The 24,696-nt window shown below is 43.2% G+C and overlaps 1 protein-coding gene across 5 annotated transcripts in view; it reads right to left on the bottom strand.

Moving 5' to 3' along the window:
* The window catches only part of LOC126293196 (neurexin-4), a 153,325-nt gene that overhangs the window by 28,289 nt on the left and 100,340 nt on the right, over positions 1-24,696 (bottom strand). For 3 of the 5 annotated variants that reach the window (XM_049986318.1, XM_049986317.1, XM_049986321.1), the window contains 4 exons: positions 17,102-17,329; positions 13,307-13,477; positions 5,833-5,950; positions 271-371 (listed from right to left, as the gene is read on the bottom strand). In XM_049986318.1, the coding sequence (XP_049842275.1) occupies positions 271-371; positions 5,833-5,950; positions 13,307-13,477; positions 17,102-17,329 (618 nt within the window). The remainder of the gene's footprint in view (positions 1-270; positions 372-5,832; positions 5,951-13,306; positions 13,478-17,101; positions 17,330-24,696) is intronic. The other 2 variants (XM_049986320.1, XM_049986319.1) reach the window with 1 other exon arrangement.

The raw sequence follows: 24,696 nt of genomic DNA, 5'->3' as shown, positions 1-24,696 counted from the left end.
ATTTCCACTCTTTTCTGTGTGCTTGTCAATGACAGAAAGCTTCCACTATTTGGTGACTGGTCTCCTTTACTTCTAAAGTAAATACATTTTATACTGCTCAATCTCTTAAAATTGTGGTTCCATATTTAGCTTCTCTTAGTAGACTGTATTTTACTAGCAGAAATAGCAAATACTGTGAAACATGAGAGAAGAGTATGCTTTTGTTTAATTACAAATAACAATATTGAACTTTTAAGTTAATGTAAGCAACAGTATGCTAAGAACACCGACCGACGACGAGATCCGATGTCAGGTGTAAAGCTCGAACAGGTCCAGGGGGTTCTCGTACCTCCGCCTTCAGAGCCCCATCGACCACTATGCGAGCTTCTTTCCTGAAAGACAATAAACATGTGAGAAATGTACAGTATAGAAATATTTCAAAATAAGGATTACAGTTCATGAAACAACGCACCATGGTTTTGAAGAGTCTTCTAAAGACAAAAAAATTGAAGGGTTAGCGAGTTTAGCACAGTAGAAACCTTTACAAGACAAGATTGATGGAAGGGAATTAAAATTATATGGCACTTGTATAGAATGGAGAAGAGAAGGATGACTAGGAATACACATGAAAAGAAGATTGAAGATAGAAGACCAAGTTAGAAGTGACCAAGTGGAGAAGTCTGGGCCAGGGTATCAACAGACAGGTGGTGGGAAGAACTGACAATATAGAGAGATTGTGCTCCAAACAGATCCAGGCAGTGGTGCAAAACTGTAAAAAATGAGAATGACGATGATCTACACATCGACACACAGTCTACTGCTGTGGCCATGAAATATGCTTTTAGTAATCTACCATGGGACATTCCAGAATGTACTGTTGGCACTGAAATGTTAATTTTTTACCTTTTATAATGTCAAATATATAAGGAAAAGATATGATAGACTACTAATTGTCAAAATGATGACAGGTTGAGTTGCAGACAGGCACAACGAAAAAAACACTTACACGTAACCTTTCAGCCAAAGCCTTCTTCAGAAAAGGAAACACACACACACACACACACACACACACACACACACACACACACACACACACACACACACATTCATTCACACAAGCAAGCACACCTCTCACTGTCGTCTCTGACATTCCCCTCTGAGCTGCCGGAGATGGCGGTTGTGTGTGTGTGAGGTGTTCTTACTTATGTGAATGAATGAATGAATATGTGTGTGTGTGTGTGTGTGTGTGTGTGTGTGTGTGTGTGTGTTTTTCCTTCCCTGAAGGAGGCTTTGGCCAAAAGCTAATGTGTAAATGTCTTTTCATTATACCTGTCTGCAGCTCAACGTGTCATCTTTATGGTGAATAGCAATCTTTTCTTTATATTGTTGGTATTCCAACCCAGAGTTAGTTTCGTAATGTCAAATATGTAAGCTGTTTTTCCTCTGTACATCACCATGCTAATTCTCTCTCTCTAAATCTACTGTGCATTTATATTATTCCTATCTCTAAACATTCCCACATGTCATTTCATTTCTAAATTATTTCCTCGTTAGAACTGTCAAGATTCACTATTTCCTTCTTTCATCATCTTCATTTTCATTCCACTGTGTTACTGTATACAATAATGTCATGCATAATTTTATTCACAGTAAAATTATTCTGCCTATATTGCTAGTATCATGCAAAGATTTGTGCTTTTCATGATATTCTAATATTTAATTTTTGTTGAAAAAATGAATCCTTTGTGGTGATAAACTGTCTCTTTTTTCGATACACCAGTTTATCTGCCTTATGTGACTTTCTAATGTAAGCTAATTATTTTCACAAAACCCAAGGTTCTTTGCAACTTCTTCCCTGCACAGGATATTTGCTAGGTTCCCAACTACATGCAGCTGCAATTAGTAACCCACAAATTAATACAATTCTTTGAAGGCATTCTCAGAGCCCTTAGAATATTGCACTAGCTTTCTTTCCAATCTCAAACCACTACCTGTGCTTTTGCAATCACCTCCCCTACTCAATTCAACTTCCTTCCTCACAAATTCCATGCTAGATAAATGACCATTCGATATTTGCTGTACTTCTTGTAAAACTGGCATTACACCCATACAGTTAGATTAAAAGGAAAGATCCTTCTCAGTGAGACTTTTTTTCCTCTTTCTTTCCTTTTTTTCTTTTTTCCTTTCACAGATGCATCACGAAGCTCTCTAATTATTACGATATTTCGTTAATTCAAGTGGTGTAAAAATGTCTTTGTATTAAAGCAACATATCACCACCACCACCACCACCACCACCACCACCACCACCTGCCTGATAACTTTTAAAAGCGATTCATCTCTCCCCCCAACACTCTACAGGAAATAAAAGTTGTTACGGCTTATCTGATGCATTTTATCCTGTTTGTAAAAGAAGATAAGGGCTTCAAAACATTAAATGAATACACTATGTGATCAAAAGTATCTGGACACCTGGCTGAAAATGACTTACAAGTTCATGGTGCCCTCCATCGGTAATGCTGCAATTCAATATGGTGTTGGCCCATCCTTAGCCTTGATGGCAGCTTCCACTCTCACAGTCATCTGTTCAGTCAGGTGCTGGAAGGTTTCTTGAGGAGTGGCAGCCCATTCTTCACAGAGTGCTGCACTGAAGAGAGGTATCGATGTCGGTCAGTGACGCCTGGGATGAAGTTAGTGTTCCAAAACATCCCAAAGGTGTTCTGTAGGATTCAGGTCAGGACTGTGTGCAGGTCAGTCCATTACAGGGATGTTATTGTCATGTAACCACTCTGCCACAGGCCGTGCATTATGAACAGGTGCTCGATCATGTTGAAAGATGCAATCGCCATCCCCGAATTGATATTGAACAGTGGGAATCAAGAAAGTGCTTAAAACATCAATATAGGGTTGTGCTGTGATGGTGCCACACAAAAATAACAAGGGGTGCAAGCCCACCTCCATGAAAAACATGATCACACCATCCCCTCTGAATTTTACTGATAGCATTACACACGCTCGCAGACGATGTTCATCGGGCATTCGCCATACCCTCATCCTGCTACCGGATCGCCACATTATGTACCGTGATTTGTTACTCCAGAAAACGTTTTTTCACTGTTCAATCGTCCAATATTGACATTCCTTACAACAAGTGAAGCACTGTTTGGCATTTAACAGCATGATGTGTGGCTTGTGAGTAGCTGCTCAACCATTAAGTCCAAGCTTTCTCCCCTCCCGGCTAACTGTCATGGTACTTGCAGTGGATCCCGATGCAGTTTGGAATTCCTGTGTGATGGTCTGGATAGATGTCTGCCATTTACACATTCACGACCCTCTCCAACTGTTGGCGGTCTATGTCAGTCAACAGATGAGGTCGGCCTGTACGCTTTTGTGCTGTATGTGTCCCTTCACATATACACTTGCTATCACACCGGAAACAGTGGACCTATGGATGTTTAGGAGTGTGGAAATCCCGCGTACAGTAGTATGACGCAAGTGACACCCAATCACCTGACCATGTTCGAAGTCCGTGAGTTCGGCAGAGTGCTCCATCTGCTCTCTCACTATGCCTAATGACTACTGAGCTCACTGATATGGAGTACCTGGCAGCAGATGACAGCACAATGCACCTAATAGGCAGCACAAGGCACCTAAAATGAAAAACTAATGTTTTTGGGAGTGTCCCGACACTTTTAGTCACATAGTGTATACAGTACTGTTAGAAATGCATTCTTTTTTCTCTTCATAATTTGTATCTCACTTGTATCTATGTGAAAGTAAATGAAATATATGGAGAAAGTCTTCTTACTTCATGGTAGATGACGATGGAAGTCACTCCAAATATACTAACTTGTAATGATTACCTGCCAAATGAAAGCAAATGGAGGGACATGGTGCACTCTAGTTGTTGTATTTTGATTGATCCAAGTTATTTGCCAGTCAATTTAAATGCTCGATTACTGCCACAAGTCAGATCCAAGTTCGTACTGGCCATCCCAATATAAATTTTCCGACCTTTTTCTCAACCGTTTCCAAATTTACGACACACACGAGATATCCCGCTGGGGTCTCTACAGCAGTACCCGCAGAGTTTGGAAAAACAAATGAGATATGAAATGACGTGTAATTCTCGATACTGCCGCTAGGAGACTAGTAAGCAGCAATGGATGACAATGGAAGACTGACGACACAGCAACGATCGGCAACTGTGTTACTTTTTCACAAAACGAAAATACTTGTTGTGAATCATAGGCGTTTTTGACAACAGTTCAATACAGGATGGGTCCCTTGCAAGAAGACCATCCACAAGTTGTACGATAAATTTGTACAGGAAGGAACAGTATTAGAAGTCAATACAGGATGGGTCCCTTGCAAGAAGACCATCCACAAGTTGTACGATAAATTTGTACAGGAAGGAACAGTATTAGAAGTCAATACAGGATGGGTCCCTTGCAAGAAGACCATCCACAAGTTGTACGATAAATTTGTACAGGAAGGAACAGTATTAGAAGTGAAGCGATCTAGGCCTAGGTCTGTTTGTTTGCCGGAGAATATTGAAGCGGTACGAGTTGCTGTACAAAGAAGTCCTGGGGAATCGTGTAGAAAGGCAGCAACTGGGAATATCCAGATGCTTCATTCAACACATTCTTAAAAGTGACCTCCATATGTACCCATACAAGATGACCTGTGCACAGAAGCTCACTGAAGAACACTAGCAGCACAGACTACTGTTTGCTCAGTGGGCGGAGGATAGGGAAGAAACTCTCAACAACGTTTGGTTTTCAGACGAGACACATTTTCATTTAGACGGTTTGGTTAACAAACAAAATGTATGCTTTTGGGCCACTGAAAACCCACAAGTGCTTCATGAACAACAACATTATGCTCTGAAGATTACAGCGTGGGCAGCAATTTCCAGTCACGGACTTACTGGACCCTTTTTCTTTGAAGAAACTGTGAACAGCGAGCGCTGTTTGAGCATGCTCCGCAACAGCTTCATTCCACAGCTTCTTGCTACTGCCTTGCCCTTCAACACACAGTGGTTCATGCAAGATGGAGCAAGGCCACATACTGCAAACCCTGTGTTGGAGTTTTTACACGAGCATTTCGATATGCGGATCATTTCACTCAGGTATCCAGGTAGCTTCAATGACGGACAAAATTGGTCCCCCAATAGTCCAGACCTCTCTCCGTGTGACTTTTTTCTTTGGGGATACCTCAAGGAAAATTTTTTTCCGAAACGTACATGTGATTCAATGGAGGTAAGAAGATTTATTCTTCAAGCTTGCAGTGAAATTACAGAAGACATGTGCCGTAGGGTAATCACTAACTTCAGTGTTCGTTTGAAGGAAGTTAGGAAACGAAATGGTGGACGTATCAAGCATGTACTGAGTTACAACAAATCTCCATGGACGGCTCTTCATTGTAGTACATGTTCCTTTCAGATTGTATTGACAATAAAGTTTATATTCAAAAACAAAATGGTAACACATTTCGTGCGCCACCCTGTAAATGCTTAATAGGCCTTGGTTTGTTCTTCCCGGCCACTATCAAAATAAATGCTGACAGCATCTCAAAAGAAAATACTTATGCTCAAAAGTATAAACGTAAGAAAGGCAAACATATAATTACCTAACCAGTATTATTATTATGAAGTTTCTGTCAAAGATTGTTGGTGAAAGATAAGTTTGGATAGCAAACATTGATATATATTAACAGGACTTAATGTATATTATCTTGCAGCCTGCAAAGGGAACACAATGGACAAAAACATTGCAAATAGTTACTTATCAACAGTAACTAAAAGCATCAGTACAAAAACAATTTTTGACTGTCTATTAGTTTGGTGGCTCACCTGTTCCTTTCCACAGAAACAGAATGCCAGTTGTTGTCAGCCAGGCGATACGAAGTCTCCACATTCACTCCCAGAGGGCCACCACCAGCCTTGTAAATAAACTGAAGATGGTTTCCTCCTGTAAGATTAATATAAATGTACAACTACACATTACAATAGACACAATTTTAGTTCAGTATTTCACATGTCTCTCTATCAGCAATTTTATACATCTACAAACTGCGACACATTAGTTTTCTTAAGAATGCTTTCTTTTTGAGACTTAATATTAAACTTCAAGGCAGATTAAAACTGTGTGGCCGACCGAGACTCGAACTCGGGATCTTTGCCTTACGCGGGCAGGGACACTCCAACAAAATGTGGGCGACCGTCAACCGGGACCCACACTGACACAGGGGGGGAGCCTCCTGACGCAAAAGATGTCCGCGCGTCAGGTAGGTATGGCCGATGCGGAGCCGACACAGGATGACAGAGTCCCTGCGAGAAGCCCGCAGGGAGGACTGCCACACATCGGTCGTCTCCTTGACAGCCCGCAGTTTATTCGGAGAAGTCAGGCTACGCCACTCGTCACGCCACATCTGAAGCACCTTACGGCGCAACGCCAGCTGCAAATCACGAGCCGGGAGGCCGATCGCCAAAGTGGGGGCGTCGACCGCCCCTTTGGCCAGCCTGTCGACACGTTCATTCCCCGGGATGCCAACGTGACCTGGCGTCCAAACAAAGACCACCGAACGACCAGAGCGGGTAATGGCAAAAACAGACTCCTGAATAAAGGATACCAGAGGACAAGAGGTATAGCAGCGGTCGATAGCCTGGAGGCTGCTCAGGGAGTCACTGCAGATGACGATGGACGTACCTGAGCAGGAACGCATATGCTCAAGAGCGCGCAATATGGCCACCAGCTCTGCAGTAAAAATACTGCAGCCAGCCGGCAAGGAGCGCTGTTCAACATGGGCAGCGTGAGCAAAAGCGTAGGCAGGACGACCATCCACCAGGGAACCATCAGTGTAGACAGGCTCACAGCCTGAAAACGAGGCGACGAGCGCAAGAAAACGGTGACGGAGGGCCACATGCGGAACCGAGTCCTTGGGTTCCCGTGCCAAGTCCAGGCGGACGGACGGACGGGTCATACACCAGGGAGGCGTGGGTGCACAGGCCCGGAAGGGCGGCAGAAGAGGGAACGACCCCAGTTCCGACAGCAGGGACTGGACACGGACAGCAATGGAAAGCCCAGACCTAGGTCGCCGGTCGGGCAGAGGGAGGACCCTGGCAGGGAAAAGCAGGCGATGATTGGGATGGCCCGGTGAGCAATGCACATGGACAGCATAGTCAGCGAGCAGTCGGTGGCGGCGAATCCGCAGCGGGGGAACCCCGGCCTCCACCAGCAGACTATCCACGGGGCTCGTACGGAAAGCACCAGTTGCAAGCCGAACCCCACAGTGGTGTATGGGGTCCAACAACGTCAACACTGAGGGCGATGCAGACCCATAGGCCAGGCTCCCATAATCAAGCCTGGACTGCACAAGGGCTCTGTACAATCGCAACAGCGTGCTGCGATCTGCACCCCAAGATGCATGGCTCAGGCAGCGGAGGGCGTTGAGGTGCTGCCAACACTTTTGCTTCAGCTGAGTAATATGAGGAACCCATGTGAGCCGGGCATCAAAGACGAGTCCTAAGAAGCGGCTAGTGTCCACCACTTCAAGTAGGTGACCGTCGAGGTAAAGTTCCGGATGAGGGTGGACCGTCCGACGCCTGCAGAAGTGCATAACTCGAGTCTTGGCCACAGAGAACTGAAATCCATGAGTCAGAGCCCATGATGCCGCCTTGCGAACGGCTGCTTGCAGCCTGCGTTCGGCGACTCCCGTAGTCGTTGAGCTAAATGAGATGCAGAAGTCGTCGGCATACAAAGAAGGAGACACCGACGACCCCACAGCTGCAGCCAGACCATTAATGGCCACTAGAAATAAGGAAACGCTCAATACCGAGCCCTGCGGGACCCCATTTTCCTGTATATAAGATGAACTAGAGGCGGCACCGACTTGCACCCGGAAAGAGCGGCGCAATAAAAAGTTTTGAAGAAAAGCTGGAAGCTGACCACGAAGACCCCACTCGCGCAACGTAGCAAGGATGTGATGCCTCCATGTTGTGTCATATGCCTTCCGCAGATCAAAAAATACAGCAACGAGATGCTGACGGCGGGAAAAGGCCGTACGGATAGCAGATTCCAGCCGCACCAAATTGTCCGCAGCAGACCGGCCCTGACGGAAGCCACCCTGGGATGGAGCGAGGAGACCGCGCGACTCAAGGACCCAACACAAACGCCGCCCCACCATACGTTCGAGCAATTTGCACAAAACGTTGGTTAGTGTAATGGGGCGATAGCCGTCCACCGCCAGAGGGTCCGCACCGGGCTTCAAGATGGGAACGATAACACCCTCTCGCCATTGCGACGGGAACACGCCCTCGCTCCAAATGCGGTTAAAGATGGTGAGGATGTGTCTCTGGCAGTCCCTGGAGAGATGCTTCAGCATCTGCGCGTGGATGCAGTCCGGTCCTGGCGCTGTATCAGGGCAATTGGCGAGGGCAGCGAGGAATTCCCTCTCGCTGAAAGGAGCATTGTACTTTTTAGAACGACGTGTGTGGAACGATAACGGCGTCCGCTCGGCGCGCTCCTTTAGAGAGCGAAAGGCAGGAGGGTAAGTTGCAGTCGCAGAGCTCGTAGCAAAGTGCGTGGCAAGGTGGTCAGCAATGGTGGCGGTGTCCGTGCAGACAGCGCCATCCAGGGAGATTCCAGGGACACCCATAGGGGTCTGGTATCCATAAATCCGCCGGATGCGGGACCACACGAGCGACGGGGAGACACGGGAGCCCAAGGATGAAATGTACCTCTCCCAGCATTCCTGCTTACGCCGTGCAATAAGACGACGGGCCAAGGCACGGAGCTTCTTAAAGGCGATGAGGGTCTCCAGAGACGGGTGCCGCTTATGACGCTGGAGAGCCCGCCTACGGTCGCGAATAGCCTCAGCAATCTCCGGCGACCACCAGGGGACAGACTTCCTCCGAGGGAGTCCAGAAGAGCGAGGGATGGCAGTCTTGGCTGCAGAAATAATTGACGAGGTCAAGACACGGACCACCTCGTCAATGTCACCCTGTGGGAGAGAAGCAATGGTGGCAGCGGAAGTAAAAGCCGGCCAGTCAGCCCTGTTGAGAGCCCAGCGGGGCAGGCGACCAGAAGAATGACACTGGGGCAGTGACAAATAGATGGGAAAATGGTCACTACCACACAGGTCAGGATGCACTCTCCAGTGAAGGGATGGGAGAAGTCCGGGGCTGCAAAGAGAGAGATCGATGGCCGAGAACGAGCCATGGGCCACACTGAAATGCGTGGGAGCACCGGTGTTCAAGAGGCTAAGGTCGAGCTGAGCCAACACATGCTCCACAGCGCGACCACGGTCATCGGAGACAGTCCCACCCCATAGAGGGTTGTGGGCATTGAAATCGCCCAGAAGCAGCAATGGCGGCGGGAGTTGAGCCAGCAGCGCAGCCAAGACATGTCGGGGGAGTTGCCCATACGGAGGAACGTAAACAGAGCAAACAGTAATAGCCGGCGAGAGCTCAATCCTGACAGCGACTGCCTCTAAAGGCGTCAGAAGGGGTACTGGTGAGCTACAGACAGAGTGGTGAACAAAGAGGCAAACTCCACCTGAAGCTCGTTGACAGTCAGCGCGGTTCTTATAGTATTCCCGATAACCGCGAAGGGCAAGGGTCCGCATTGCTGGAAACCAAGTTTCCTGAAGAGCAATGCACAGAACAGGGGAAACACTCAAAAGCATCCGGAGCTCAGGCAGGTGGCGGAAATAACCGCCGCAATTCCACTGGAGAATGGAAGCAGGAAGGGACTGGGAGGGCGTTAAGTCCACTAAGAGGCAGACGGCGCCGCAGAGTCAACGGCCGCCACCGAGCGAGAGTCAGCTGTGTCCATAGGAGACGTCCCCGAGGGTTCCGTGAGGGCGAGATCCGCGGCAGAGGCGAGGATCTCCACCGCATCCCCAGAGCCAGAGCTATTGACAGCAGGCGGTACTGAAACTGCCGGAGCGTCCTTCTTCTTGGACACGTTCCGGTCCTTCTTCTCGCGTCTGTCCTTTGGCTTAGAGGGCTGGGAGAGTTTCTCTGAAGGAGCGTCAGAGGCTGACGACGACGCAGAAGCCCTACGACCAGCAGGTGGATGAACCTTCAGCCACTGGCTGACATCCGGCGGGGTAGCAGAAGAAACGGAAGAAGGGAGGGCCCCGAGGGACCCCTTCCGCGAGAGAGGAGCCGGCAGAGACGACGCCGGCGGAGACGACGCCGGCGGAGACGACGCCGGCAGAGAAGGGGGAGGGGGAGGGGGAGGGATCGAGCCCCCTGGTTTTGGAGCAGATGTCACTCCTGAAGCATGTGCGGGGGGAGTGACAGTAGGGGGTTTGCCCCCAACTGCTAAGGGGGCAACAGAGGAAGGTTTGCCCCCAGACACAAGGGGGGCAGACAGAGATGGACGGCCCCGAGGGCCAACTGAAGGCGGCACAGAGGAGGCGACAACTGCCGCCCGCGAGGGCGACGATAACGTAGCTGCAGCATAAGAAGTTTGAAGAGGGACAGGATGCAACCTTTCAAATTTCAGTTTTGCCTCGCGATAAGTAAGCCGGTCCAGGGTCTTAAATTCCATAATCTTCCGCTCCTTATGAAGAACGGGGCAGTCCGGCGAGCATGGAGAGTGGTGTTCCCCACAGTTGACACAGACAGGCGGAGGCGCACATGGAGAATCGGGATGGGAGGGGCGTCCGCAATCTCGACATGTGGCACTGGATGGGCAACGGGAGGACATATGCCCAAACTTCCAGCACTGGAAGCACCGCATCGGGGGAGGGACGTATGGCTTGACGTCACAACGGTAAACCATTACCTTGACCTTCTCAGGCAATACAGCACCCTCGAAGGCCAAGATAAAGGCACCGGTGGCCACCCTGTTGGTCTTGGGTCCTCTGTGCACACGACGGACAAAATGCACACCACGTCGTTCCAAGTCAGCTCTCAGCTCGTCATCGGACTGTAACAAGAGGTCGCGATGGTAAATAATCCCCTGGACCATATTTAAGCTACTGTGGGGAGTGACGGTAACAGGGACGTCTCCCAGCTTATCACACAAGAGCAACGCCCGTGACTGGGCTGGGGAGGCCGTCTTGAGGAGGATGGACCCATTCCTCATTTTAGACAAACCCGCCACTTCCCCAAACTTATCCTCCAGGTGTTCCACAAAAAACATAGGCTTTGTCGAAAGAAAGGAGTCACCATCACTTCTGCTGCAGACAAGGTATTGTGGTACATAAGGCTCTTGCTTGGCAAAAGATCTGCGTCCCTCCCATGGCGCAGCCAACGAGGGGAACGACTGAGGATCATATTGTGCAGCATCGAATTCAATTTTACCTCGCTTAGAGACGCTGGTGGCAGTGCGGCCACCAGCTTGCTGAGATTTATTGCGCTTCATTGCGCCACATCCACCCAGATGCCACCTACTCCGAACGAGGGCTCTCCCCAAGGGCGCCACCCAGCCAAAGCAACGGGTACCTGGCCGATATCCCATTGCCCGGAGTCCCCGTGCCCCAGACAAGATGGGCACATACTCCTTGGCATGCATGGGGAGGAAACAGCTCTGGCATCTGTAGTGCGATCCCTGCGTGGTCAGGGGGCTACCACCAAGAGGGTACTTGACGACCCCACCACAACGGACTGGCTACCGTGCTGGATTTTAGGTGTTGAAAGGGTCCACAATTGCCGTGGGTGCTAAGAAGGGGATTGCGCACAAGACGAGGAGGCAACCCAGAAGACATGGTGTGTAAATCCCTCCACACGACAATAGATAGCATGCAATATGGAGGTGCACGATGGACCAATAGAAAAACACCACATAAGGCGTCCTTCCCCAAATGGCACGCACTAACAACGGAAACTTTGAAAATGGCAGGTCAAACCCAAGTGGGGACCATCACATAAGGCCGAAACTTTGAAGACTCCTTTTAGTCGCCTCTTACGACAGGCAGGAATACCGCGGGCCTATTCGTACCCCCGAACCCGCAGGGGGGAAAAGGGAAAGGTGTGAGGCAGAGAAGGTAAACACAGAATATTGTATCGATGTAAGAAATCAAGTGAGAAAACTAAAATAAAAAGGTAACTGAATGGTTGCCCCCCTACTTACTTTCAGGAAGTGAAATTTTAAGCACTGCCAATAACACATCTTGAAGTGTAAAACCATCTAGCTGCTGTAGCTGTTGGTTCCATCCTGATGGACTTTAATTAAGTCAACAACTTGTGCAGTTGCTAGAAAACAGTGCTTATCTGTGACATTCCCAAGAACAGAAAGGCAACCACCAGATGTGATTTCCAGGTTGGGAATTACAATAGCAAACAACTTCGAGAACCGATTAGCAGTGCCTGTCCTCATGATGATGATCTATGTACCAAAGCAGTAAAAGTAGTGACAATATGGCAAATGCATCAGTGCACCATAGCATTTACCTGTAGTCCACAGTTAAGGACGAAAAACTGGGTGCCTAGTTACTATCAAATTTAAGCACAAGCAACTTTACTTAGAGCAAGCCATTGCTGCTTATTTGTTATTTCACAAACAATAGGAACACTTTCAGCCAAGACTGTCATTGGCTTTGAGTAATAGCACCTTTATTTCACAAGAAAAATAAAAGATTAGATCTGTCCCATGTAAAACTTTATTTTCCTTACAAAAACTTTGCTTGAGCACAGAAGACAATGGTCTGATTAATCAGGAAGTACCGTCTCTAACAATAAAAACAAACAATAAAAATTACAAAGTGAGAATCACCATTTTATTCAGTGTTTACTTCAATTTTAAAGCATAATTATAGACACAGAAGTCATAATAATTTTTTTTAAAAAATAGAAATATCTCAAAAAGGAACCACCATATTAATAATGTTTTCCAAGGAGCACGGATTCACTGCTGCCATACAGGTACCAGCCATATTATTACAGCCAGTTTAATGTAAATTCTGACTGAAAACCTATATTTCTGGAGGTTGTATTGTGTTCATTTATCCTATAAATCTACATAATGCATAGACTGGTTTGGAGTCTTGTGAAAATTTTATTTCATTACTGCCCATTTCCAAACTGTATGCATTATTTTTTGAGCATATATTACAAATAACTCCACCTCACATACATGATCCTCACTGCCAATAATTCAAATGCTTCAATACAACATCTGAAGGAAAATGACGGGACATCTCATTTCAATTTTTAATGTTTAAATAACCACAAATTAAAATGTTCAGTACAATTTAAATGTGTAAATCAAAACTACGTCACAAAGTTGTTGTTAGTCAATCATTGTGCATTTTGTTTTTATTTTTTAAATAACATTTAACTATTGTAAACTTCCATGTTGGAGTTTGTAACTCACCAATGATTGAAACCTTGATGTAATCTGTTGGTCCCCTGCTGTGGATGATAACAGCATTCTCTACTGTCGTCTTGAACTCAAAGTATATGTCACCACTGTGCCCCATATCAAATTTTGGCAGATTAATAGTGGCATCAGATATGCGGAAAGTGACCACATTGTCAAAAAGATCTGCAAGAGAAGCATTTTAGTTCAGATAATTTGAGCTGACAAGTCCACTCTCCTAGTTTGATACATATTCATTTCCTATTACCATTTTTAAAAATCTTGAAGATGGCTGGATGCAGAAACTTTCTGAAGGAAAAGGTGAGAAAACAGCCAAATCATTTGCAATAGCACTATGTTTACTGAAAGTGCTCTACATATGTTTTCAACGTCTTTAGAAATGTCTTTTTCAGAAGGATCAATGATTTAACACTGGTAATGTGACATTTATGAAAGTACATTAAATATTAGGCCATAGGGCACAAATGAAGATCAAATTCATCTCCATAATAATAAAGCCACCATATACCGTGCTCACTGTCATCATAAAGTACCTCAAAATTGCAACTTTTGTGTTTGTGAAGTACTTCCCAATGACCGATAGCACAAAATTTTGCAGTTTTCCTAAGAGATGAACTTGATATTCATTTGTGCCCTATGGCTACACATTTAACGTACTTCCATAAACATAAATTCACCTGTGTTAATCACAGATCCTTCTGAAGGAGACATTTTAAAGACATCGAAACCTACATCAAGGGTTTTTCAGTAAACCTTGTAATATTGCAATGGATTTAGCTGTTTTTCATCTTGTTTTTGCCCATATTTTTACACTGGCTGTCAGATCATTAAGACAAAGAGATTTGTGGCAAATAAAAAAAAAATCTCGTTTACTTACAATAACAAAGTTGGCTCCCTTCTGCCTAAAAACAGGATGTAAATCAGTTTTTACCAAACCTACTTGACAGTTTTCATCTAAGCTATGTACACAAAGTAAGTTTTGAAGCATATTTGCAGACATACAATGTGTGTGTGTGTGTGTGTGTGTGTGTGTGTGTGTGTGTGTGTGTGTGTGTGTGTAAATCTCTATTCAGAGAATGTAGAACAATTACGTTCACACTCACACTCACACTCTCTCTCTCTCTCTCTCTCTCTCTCTCTCTCTCTCACACACACATTTTTGATACATTACTGATTACTGACAGTACAAGAAAGCAGGACACACAGATTAAGTGCATTCTCTATATGGTACTTAATTATTAACATAAATTTGCAGTAGTTTTAAAAAAAGAAATGAAGACAAGTTACACAATTCCCTATTAGCCCTGATTTTGAATATTTTATTGTACAACAGACAAGAGATTTACTAAAATTGAGTACGATATTCTCATAAAGTTTTTAATTTGAGCAAAGTTCTCCAATGTTAATTCATTCAGCAGTGTTCCTTGATAAATATGTACACCTCTGTATTCATTTCTTCACCCAAACATTTTTTCTTAAATATTTTTATTTACATCACAATTTTTCTTCAATACTACTACTACTACTACTACTACTACTACTAATAATAATAATAATAATAATGATGATGATGATGATGATGCAACAACGGCAGCTACTCGCATTTTTTGCACATCACTAAACTTCCTCTTGTAGATCTCATGAGACGTCTCTAGTGGCAACATTATGTAAATAGTTGCAGCAGATTGCTAAAACTAGCTTACCCAAGCAACTTGCAGAAGTAAACTTGCACAAGTTTTTGTTCAACATAAATAGCTCAGCGAGTGCTCGCAGAAATTAACTGCGTAAGTTACTTGCTAATGCACAAACATTTTTACACTCCTGTACAACTCAGGAAAAGAGAATGCATCAAAAAGCAGAAAGTGACTGTAACCCAATTGTTCTGAGGCTCACCATGCTCGTGGAACTATAGTGGGAAGGAAGGAAGTTGGAGTATGGATGTAATGGCGACACCTTGTTTTCTAATGTGAGCAACCTTCAGTATTAGAGTTGTTTTTCTAGCCTCTAGTGCCCTTAGTGTGAGGCGACACTGGGAGGGGCTCTGCTGAGCTGGGCGAATTACTATCCAGTCGTGTGCTGCGATCTTTGGTTCAAAGACCTGTTTGATGCAGCTCTTCATGCTAGTGCACCCTATACGAGCCCCGTCATCTCTGAGCAACTACTAAAACCCACATACAGTTGAGCCTGTTCACCCCATAAATACCCCTTGGCCTCTCTGTACAATTTTTACCCTACCCTTTCCTCCATTACGCGACTGGCAATTCATTTGTGCGTCAGGACGTGTCCCAGTCAAGCTGCACCACAAATTTCTTTTCTCCCCAATACTATTTGTTTCCTCTCTGTTAGTTGATCTATCTATCAAGTCACCAGCATTCTTTTGTAGCATCATATTTTGAAAGCTCCTATTCTCTACTGCCTATATCCACATTTCACTTTCATACAATACTAAACTGCAGACAGGTACATTCTGAAAAGTCTTCCTAATGGTTAAAATTATAACAACATATGTTTTTGGATAAACATGGTTAAATTATGTTAGATTTTAACAAATCCATTTTTTCAGAAAAGCTTTTCACACTATACAAAATCTGCATATCATCAATATTGTGTCTACTGCACCCACTGTCAGTTATTTTGGCACCCTAACAGAAAAATCTATCTACCACTTTGAGTGTCTCATTTCTTAATCTAATTCTGTCAGCATTGCCTGATTTAATTTGACTACATCCATTACCCTTGCATTACTTTTCTTGATCTTCCATCTTACAAAATATTTTCAAGACACTATCAATTTCATTCAATTTATCATTTATCATCATCTACTGTGTTACTTACAGCTGCTTCAGTGAATCACTGCCTAATGCTACCTTTGAAACTCTTAAACAACCTCTGGTTATTTCAATTTTTCTGGGTCCCATCTCCTTAACTTACTGTAAAGAATACACGTCAAGTTGCAGACAAGCACAATTAAAAGATACCCACATATAGCTTTCAGCCACAGGCTTCGTCTGTAAAAACACACACACGCAAAACGGGGAGGGGGGGGGGGGGGGGGGCCAAGAGCACGTCACGTGCACAGAACCCCATCTCAACATCTCAGGCTGGTATCTCTCAAATACATTCATTCAAATAATTCTTGGGGGGGAATTCTGCTGTATCAAACGGTGTTGCAAATCAGTTTGAAGCAAAAGAGTATATAACTGTAATGAATAAATATTAGATAATAGATGCATAAATTGTTTTATGTAATATATATTTTGTAAATATAGTTATTGTATAACTATTAATTTTGACATCTGCAAATGTCACAGTCAGAAGATACCATGCATAAAATCGTAAATAAATAGATAATGGTGTACATGGCTACCATCATAAATATCATTCCTCATAGAATTCCAAGATTCAGAAGATAAACATCAGTGTAGGTGTGCATGGTATCAAACTGCTGCATGGTCGGTTGTTATTGACAAAAATAAGCTGTTGTCGAAGTTTCCATTGTGTTACTGCAGACTGGAGAGACAAGAGCCAAAGGAAAAATTTTGCAGACTGCCCTCAAGTTGAAATACTTGCGGAACTCAATACATATGTGCTCAGGGCCCATCACATGACGACCAACCACCTGAACATATTTCACAAGTGGAAATCATATTGTCTGCGTCTCAATATGCGAAACAGCTGAAGTAACCTTAAATGAACAAGTAATCCCAATTCGTCAGCACATGTACGAGTAATAACCAATAAATAGCAATACTTTCAATATGCACCCAGCATTTAATTGGAAGAACTTACCGTCACCCTCACAGCGGAGTGAGCCCAGGCGATAGCGACCCTCTTTGTCGTCGAGCGGGCCGCCGGTATCCCCGAAGCGCACCTGCTTCACCGGCAGGTTCTCCTTCTCCGTGATGTCCCCAGAGTCCTCCAGCCAGCCCTCGAAACCTGGGTTATCACCGACACTCAGCCCGTTGGCCAGCCGCTGCTCGCGCTGCTGCTGCTGCAGTGCCTGAACAGTGCGCGGGTCTACGGGTCGTGCGGGTGAGGAAGGGAAGCACCACGAGCAAAACAAACAACGACAACGTGTCAGGCAATCTACACAGACAGCAAGCTAATGCACACTGGAACAACAACAACGTGTCAGACAAACTACATAAATAGCAAGCAAACACGTACAGGAAAAGCAATGCGTATAAATTCCTGGAATAAAGCTGTTATAACATTCACTTGTTACAGTATAGCAAGAAGCACTGAACCACTAATTTTTCAAAAATATCTTTGAGAGCACAAAATTTATTGTACATGCACACAAAAGGGGTGTCTGACAATAGCCATGTACAATTCCTATATTTATGCACACAGCCGAAATGAAGAAGGAACTGGAAAAAATTACATTCAACGGAGTTGCAGGATTGCCTTCTTTTATTCTCTTAGAACATAATCAGAAAAGAAACATAATCAGAAAAGAATTTCAAATTATGCAACTTTTCTTGACCAACTATTGGTCATTAGACTAAAAGCACATGCTGAAAGCAATGACTTAACTTTCCAGCTGCATTCTCAACTGACCACTAGCTGGTTGTTGCACACCACGCAATGCTTTTGTGTGTCGTAAAGAAATGAAAGGGGGAAGAAACTGAAAAACTGACTTTAAAAAAGTGTAATCATTTCAATAAATCCACCTGTTATCTTGATACGAGTTGCTTCTGGGAAGATCATCGTGTATACCCACGTTTAATTGAAAAATATACATACTTTCCGTATTCTGCCACAAGCAAAACACAATTCCATTTTTTCTGTGCCTACCACACTTGTTTTAGTTACAACATTGTTAGTGGATTTCACTTCAGTCAGCATCAACAACAAAATTTGATGCTCAGGCACACATATTTTGTTGAAACAGCTTTCCTGAATCTTATAACTCTAATACCAAGATATATGTGTTTTCATCCAACATTTAGTTTTCAGTAGAATAAGGTGAAACCTACTAATGATGGTGCAACACTATTGGAACATATGAGAAATAAAAGAATTGTATGCAGTTGATGTTCCAGAGACATATTTAGTCTCGCCTTGATCTACAACAATGATGTAGGCTGAAGCAATGAATTAAAACTTGTACCGTCACAATTCAAATCCAGGTCTCCTACTTTTAAGGCGACGTACTACCATTGTGTGTATGCCTAGTAAACAGGAGACCAGGGTATGAATCATGGCACTGGTACAAATTTTAATTAATTGCTTCAGCCTAAAACTTTTTTTTTTTTTTTTGAGAAATCTTAAAATATATTTTTACATCTTGAATTTAGTATTCAGTAAACTTTATCTGAGAGTTATGATGGCAATGAAAACTCAGTTCAACAAACACATGCACAACAAACGACAACCATCACTGAAGCACACAACACCATATGCCTGTGCAATATCTTGTATGTTGATTACTACAATATAATTATTGTGTGTTCAAATTTTGCCAATGTTTCTGGGATTATCCTATACGAGTCAGAGCCCCATCTGTGAACATACAGGTTGCTCTTTGTTCAAGATCAACATACATTGCTAGCCCAATGTCAATGACCACTACAGTGTAGCAACAATTAAATGACTACTGAGATAACTAAAGGAATGCTGCAAAGGAGCCCAGTGTAGCATTTCAGCACTCATTGTGCCACTGTTTACATGTTTTGGAAAATCCTGAGGGAGTTAAGGTAGGTTTGACTTGGTACATAGAATCTACATCATAAAAATATGCAAATATAAACACACATTACAATGAAGATACACAGTACAAAGAAGAAGTATACAATCACAAGCAAGATAATTACTATATTGTTGCAAAAAGTACACACAGGAAAATATATGCAGCAACACAAATCAGTTTTATACTGGACACACTTTTCATGCACAATGTACGCAAAATAAAACTAGCCATAATACAATTGGAATTACAATACACACAAAAAACTGGCAAGCTAGCATACAGCAACAGCATCATATTAAAAGCTTACATGCTGCATCAATAATGCGATAACATACAAATTTCTTTCAGCAAGCAAGTATGCTGGACAGAGTGTTACATCAATTACGACACAAAAAAACGTTTCTGCTTATTAAGATGACGCAAATGCTAGCTTTTGCACAAAAGGTAAAACTACAGAAAGATTTGACAGACACAGTACTAATAAGGGATTAAGAACAGAAATCACTCAATATTCGAGGTTGCTGCATATGCTCTGTGTCCATTTCCATAGTCCTGTCTAACAGTCCTATTTATATATTGCAACAGTTACTTCTCCTTGGCTAGTTCCAAAACCATAAAAACACACTTATAGTTGGAAGCATTCCTCTCACTCCAGCTAAGCTTCCTGGAAAATTTCAGTTCCTTCTGCTACACTGTTTTGTTTTTGTCCAGTATTCTAAAATAGACCCACCATGTCTTTTTCTTTCTTCACGCCACATTACACCACTATTCTTCAAATTCCTACTTTGGAAGACTTAAATTATAACTTTTCCCTTCTAAGAACATCTCCCTTTGCCGATTCTTCTTCAAATTCTATGTTTTGTATTTCTAAAGCTTTTTTTGTGTCTCAAGTCCAGTTTCTTGTCCAATTGATACTATAAGATATGTTTTGTTAGCCTATAACAATATTGTGAAAAGGGAAGTTGGTACTTACCATTTAGCTAAGATGCTGAGTCATACAGCTGCTCCAGTCCTGGGTGATACTGAGTTATGAGGGGAATGCTCCTTCCATACAGCCTAGCCACTCTTGGTCTTCGCACCTGAAGTGATGAGCAGTCCCTCTCAAAATATACCAAGAGTCTCACTGAAACCTTCACAAACCATAATTATCCTCCCAACCTTGCACAAAAACAAATTTCCTATGTCTTATCTTTCCAGTCTCTCACCACCTCACACAGTTCCACAGTCTGGCTACAGAGGAGCATTCCCCTCATAACTCAGTATCACCCAGGACTGGAGCAGCTGAATTACATTCTCCGCCAGGGTTTTGACTACCTCTCGTCATGCCCTGTAATGAGAAATGTCCTGCCCACTGTCCTTCTCACCCTTCACAGTGGTATTCATTCCACTGTCCATCGAACTACACAATATAGTCGTCCATCCCTAAAGAGCCCCTGTTCCCAACCTCTTTCCCCACAGCTCATACCCCTGTAACAGACCTAGATGCAAGACCTGTCCTATGAATCCTCCCACCGCCACCTACTCCACTCTGGTCACAAACATCACCTATTCCATCAAAGGCAAGGCTACCTGTGAAACCAGTCATGTGATCTACAAGCTAAGCTCCAACCACTGTGCTGCATTCTATGTGACTGTGATGATGATGATGATGATTATGATGATGATGATGATTAGTTCGTGGAGCACTGAACTGCATGGTCATCAGCGCTCATACAAATTCTCAATTCCTGCACAGTCAATTTTTTTTTGCAATCTAATCCCAATGCTGTCACAAAGGATAAAGACGATGATAATGAAATGATAAGGGCAACAAAAACACCCAGTCTGCAGGCAGAGAAAATCCCCAACCTGGCCGGGATTTGAACCTGGGATCCCATGATCCATAGACCACGAGCTGTGGATGCATTCCATGTGAGCATGACAACCAACAAGCCGTCTGTCCGCTTGAATGGCCACTGACAAACTGTGGCCAAGAAACAAGTGGAGCACCCTGTTGCTGAGCACACTGCCAAACATGACATACTTCATTTCAACGACTGCTTCACAACCTGTGCCATACGGATCCTTCCCACCAATACCAGTTTTTCTTAATTGTGCAGGTGGGAACTTTCCTTGCAATATATCCTACATTCCCGTAACCCTCGAGGCCTCAACCTTTGTTAAGTCATTGTCCTCTGCCATCCAGCCCCTTCTCTGTTCCTATTTCAGAACTACACAGCCCTCATTCCTCCATCGCATCACACCCTGTCTTTTTACTTCTCTCCTTTTTCTGCTATCCCCCCCCCCCCCCCCCCTGCCCTCCGCCTAACCTCCTGATTGCACATAGCTGCTCTACCCTCCTTCCACCTCATCATCATACTCATGCGCTCCTCAACAGCACTTGAGTGTCCGCCACTCATACCCTACTATCCCTCCCCCACCCAGTCGCCACTCCCATCACGTCCTGGTGCTACAGCTCATAGTGTAGCCTCAGTTGCCTGAGAGTAGCCTCAGTTGCCTGAGACTGCAGTCCTGTGTAACATTTGCGTGAGTGCGTGTCATTCAATTTTGATGAAGGCTTTAGGCCAAAAGCTGTATTTGTGATAGTCTTTTTGATGTGCCTATCTGCGACTCAGCATCTCCACTATATGGTGAATATCAACGTTCCTTTTCACAATATTGTTACATTCCATCCTGGATTTTCCTCGTTTGATTTTTGTTAGCCTATTCTGTGTAAATATCTAACACATGGTTCTTACTTCTCTTATTGCTCCTATTATTCTTTCTCACCGCTCCTTAATTTCAGGTTTCTGTGCTCACTCCCCCTTTTTTAACTATAATTTTCTTTATAATTCTCTACTCCAATTCTTATAGTCAGTCTAATTTACTATTCAGTTCTCAGTATCGGTTTGCCCAGACACATTCCAGTTACGTTACCATATTGTTCCAGCATTATTTTTGCATCTCTTTATACCCAATTTTTATTGTAAATATTCTTAGTTCCTCCCATTCATCTGTGGAAGGTTTTCTGGCCCATTTTCTTTCATTCTCCGCACTAGGTAGTTTAAGTGTTTAGTCCTGTCCATTAAACCAGTATGGCTCTGTGAAGTAGCAGATAAAAGATCTAAGGGTAAGGAGGTCATTTCCCAATCAGTCCTAGAATTTTATTTGTTACATATCAATTTTTTTAACCTCTGGCAATGTTCGTAATGTGAAAAATGCCCAGCTGTTCCATGGTTCAAAGCCCACTCTAAACCACAGGTCTCCCTATAACTATATAGTTAAATCAATTCAAAGGTCAGAGAAAGACAATGGCGTAGCAACTTCAATAGGATCATGCCTAGTAAAACACGGTGGTATTCAAACCAACCTTCAAGCTGACAACAGCTTTACATATTTCGCAAATGTCTGCTATTAAAATAACTGGTGCATTTTCAATGTTGGTACGAAAATTAGTTTTCTCCACAGAGTTATCTGCTAGATTTTCAGGTAGTGTCTCAAAACCATCTAACAGTTCATTTCAATACCTTGCTTCCCTCTTTCCAGCTTCACTGGTGACCCTTGGTATTCTTTTCATCATTCCAAATTTAGTTTTCTTTCCTGGTGCACAGCTGAAGAAGACTATAGCAAACCCAACACATTAGCTCACGCCTGTAATTATTTGGAAGTTCTTAAAAATTTCGGCCATTACCTTCATTTCTGTTTTCGTCTCTGTGTCTGTCTACTGCAAGTTAACATCCAAAGTCAGTCAGTCACAGCTAGTCCCTCAAGTATTGGGGACAATGTAGAAATCTTGCTTTGTTTTTTGTGTACTTGTGGAGCTGGTTTGTCATAGCCACCTTCTGGTCCATTGTGAAGTGTTAAGAGGGTACCTGCCTCGTGTACAAAACTGTTGAGTGTTTGTACTATCAGCAGTGCAACATGTTCTACCTCCAAGAGACAATGTGGGGAGGTTTGGATTTTAACTCAAGATATTGGTGTACAGTCTTGCAATCACAGATCCCAAGGTCATCAGCTCTCCTTCCCTAGCTGATCAGATACTGAATATGAAACTGGTTGTCTCTGAATTGAGCACTACATCAATGTGCACCAGAAACTTCAGAGACAGAGGTATTTGTTACTTAACACACAATTTCTTTCCATCAATATTTGGATGTAGTTTCACTCTGAAGATCTTCTACTTGAGTGTCATTACAATGCAAGTAAAATCAACAATGTAGGAAAAGACAGAGTGCTACTTACTGTAATGATGACACATTAAATTGCTGGCAGACACAATTAAAATGTGAATAGCAATCTCTATATCTATATTTTTGATATTACTACCTGGAGTTTCAATTGTTTGATTATACAAAACAAGTAAGCTATTTTGCTCTGTAAGTACAGTAATCAATGCATTACTGCCACTATAATTTTACTACACAAGCTAGGCAACCAAACATTTACTACAGCAAACCTACTTCAACTGCACAAGTTATTCTACTTCTAACATTACACAGTGCAAGTACAAATCACACACACATTTAGTAGTCTACATTGTGCATTCACTTGAAATAGCAGGGATAAAGCCACTAAATAACACATAAAACAATGCGCAATGCTATGTTCTGTTTGTGAATATTCAATGACACTGTGGTCAATTTAAGTACAGTAATATTACAGTTCAATGGTAACATTCAGTATTTCAGTCACAGTCATAATTTTTTGCATAACATATCTTCTTCTGCCACATGATGTGTTATTACAGTCTCTGGAATTAGCTATCTAAATTCTCTGACATATACGTAATAGAGTCAAAGTGCTTATTTGTATATGCAAAATAGGTACAATATTGTAATTTTGACATAATGTAAGCAAATATTGAATAGCCTGTCCAAAATGGGTGCTGGAGTTAGTTCATTGTACTGACACAGTCAGAGTCATATTTAGGCATGTGCAAACTACACAGGGCAACAGAATTTTGTCCTGCTCTATGTAACAGAACGGCAGTCTTATGTGGAATCCATGTATTTGTTCATCTGTTTTGCTTGTCTGAATAGAGTGCCCAGTGTCAAATTTAGGGTGTGTAGTGTATTTTGCACCCTCCTTTCTAAAATTCATCGTTGCAATGTGTTTGCGGACTGCCTACAATAAAGCTGCATAAACATTACAGATAATATGTATACATTCTTTACCAAAGTTGTTTCCTAAGTTTCTCTGTAGCATCATACATTTGTCTGTACACATTATTTCTCTTCTGTAACTAATCTTGAAAAAGAGTTTGTATAATCTTAGAGTATGACATTTTCATTCTTCTTCAGATCTGAGCACAATATGATTGTGTTTCTTCTACAGGACATTTAGAGACCTATCTTGTACTGTAGTCTACAAGATTAATATGCTTGTACACATAAGATATTGTGTAGGTGGACTAGTAGTAAAATAAGAGTTTAATGGTGAGATGTACACACAGCATTAACCATAAAGGACATCCATTAATTATGTGAAGGATTTTCTTTAAAATTTAGACAAGTCCCTCCCCCCTTCAACGATATTTGGCGAGATATTGTTATTTCATTTTTAACACTGACAAACAGTTTAACAAAAACAATATTATGAAAAGGGTAGTTGCTACTTACCAAGAAAAAGACTCAACAAAGCTTTTAGCCTTCCACTCTCTGGCTGTCGAGAGCAGACTGGTCTCGTGTGTGTGTGTGTGTGTGTGTGTGTTTGA

The sequence above is a fragment of the Schistocerca gregaria genome, chromosome 10, assembly GCF_023897955.1.
Source record: "Schistocerca gregaria isolate iqSchGreg1 chromosome 10, iqSchGreg1.2, whole genome shotgun sequence".
NCBI classification, from domain to species: domain Eukaryota; kingdom Metazoa; phylum Arthropoda; class Insecta; order Orthoptera; family Acrididae; genus Schistocerca; species Schistocerca gregaria.
This window is presented reverse-complemented; position numbering and strand designations above follow the sequence as displayed.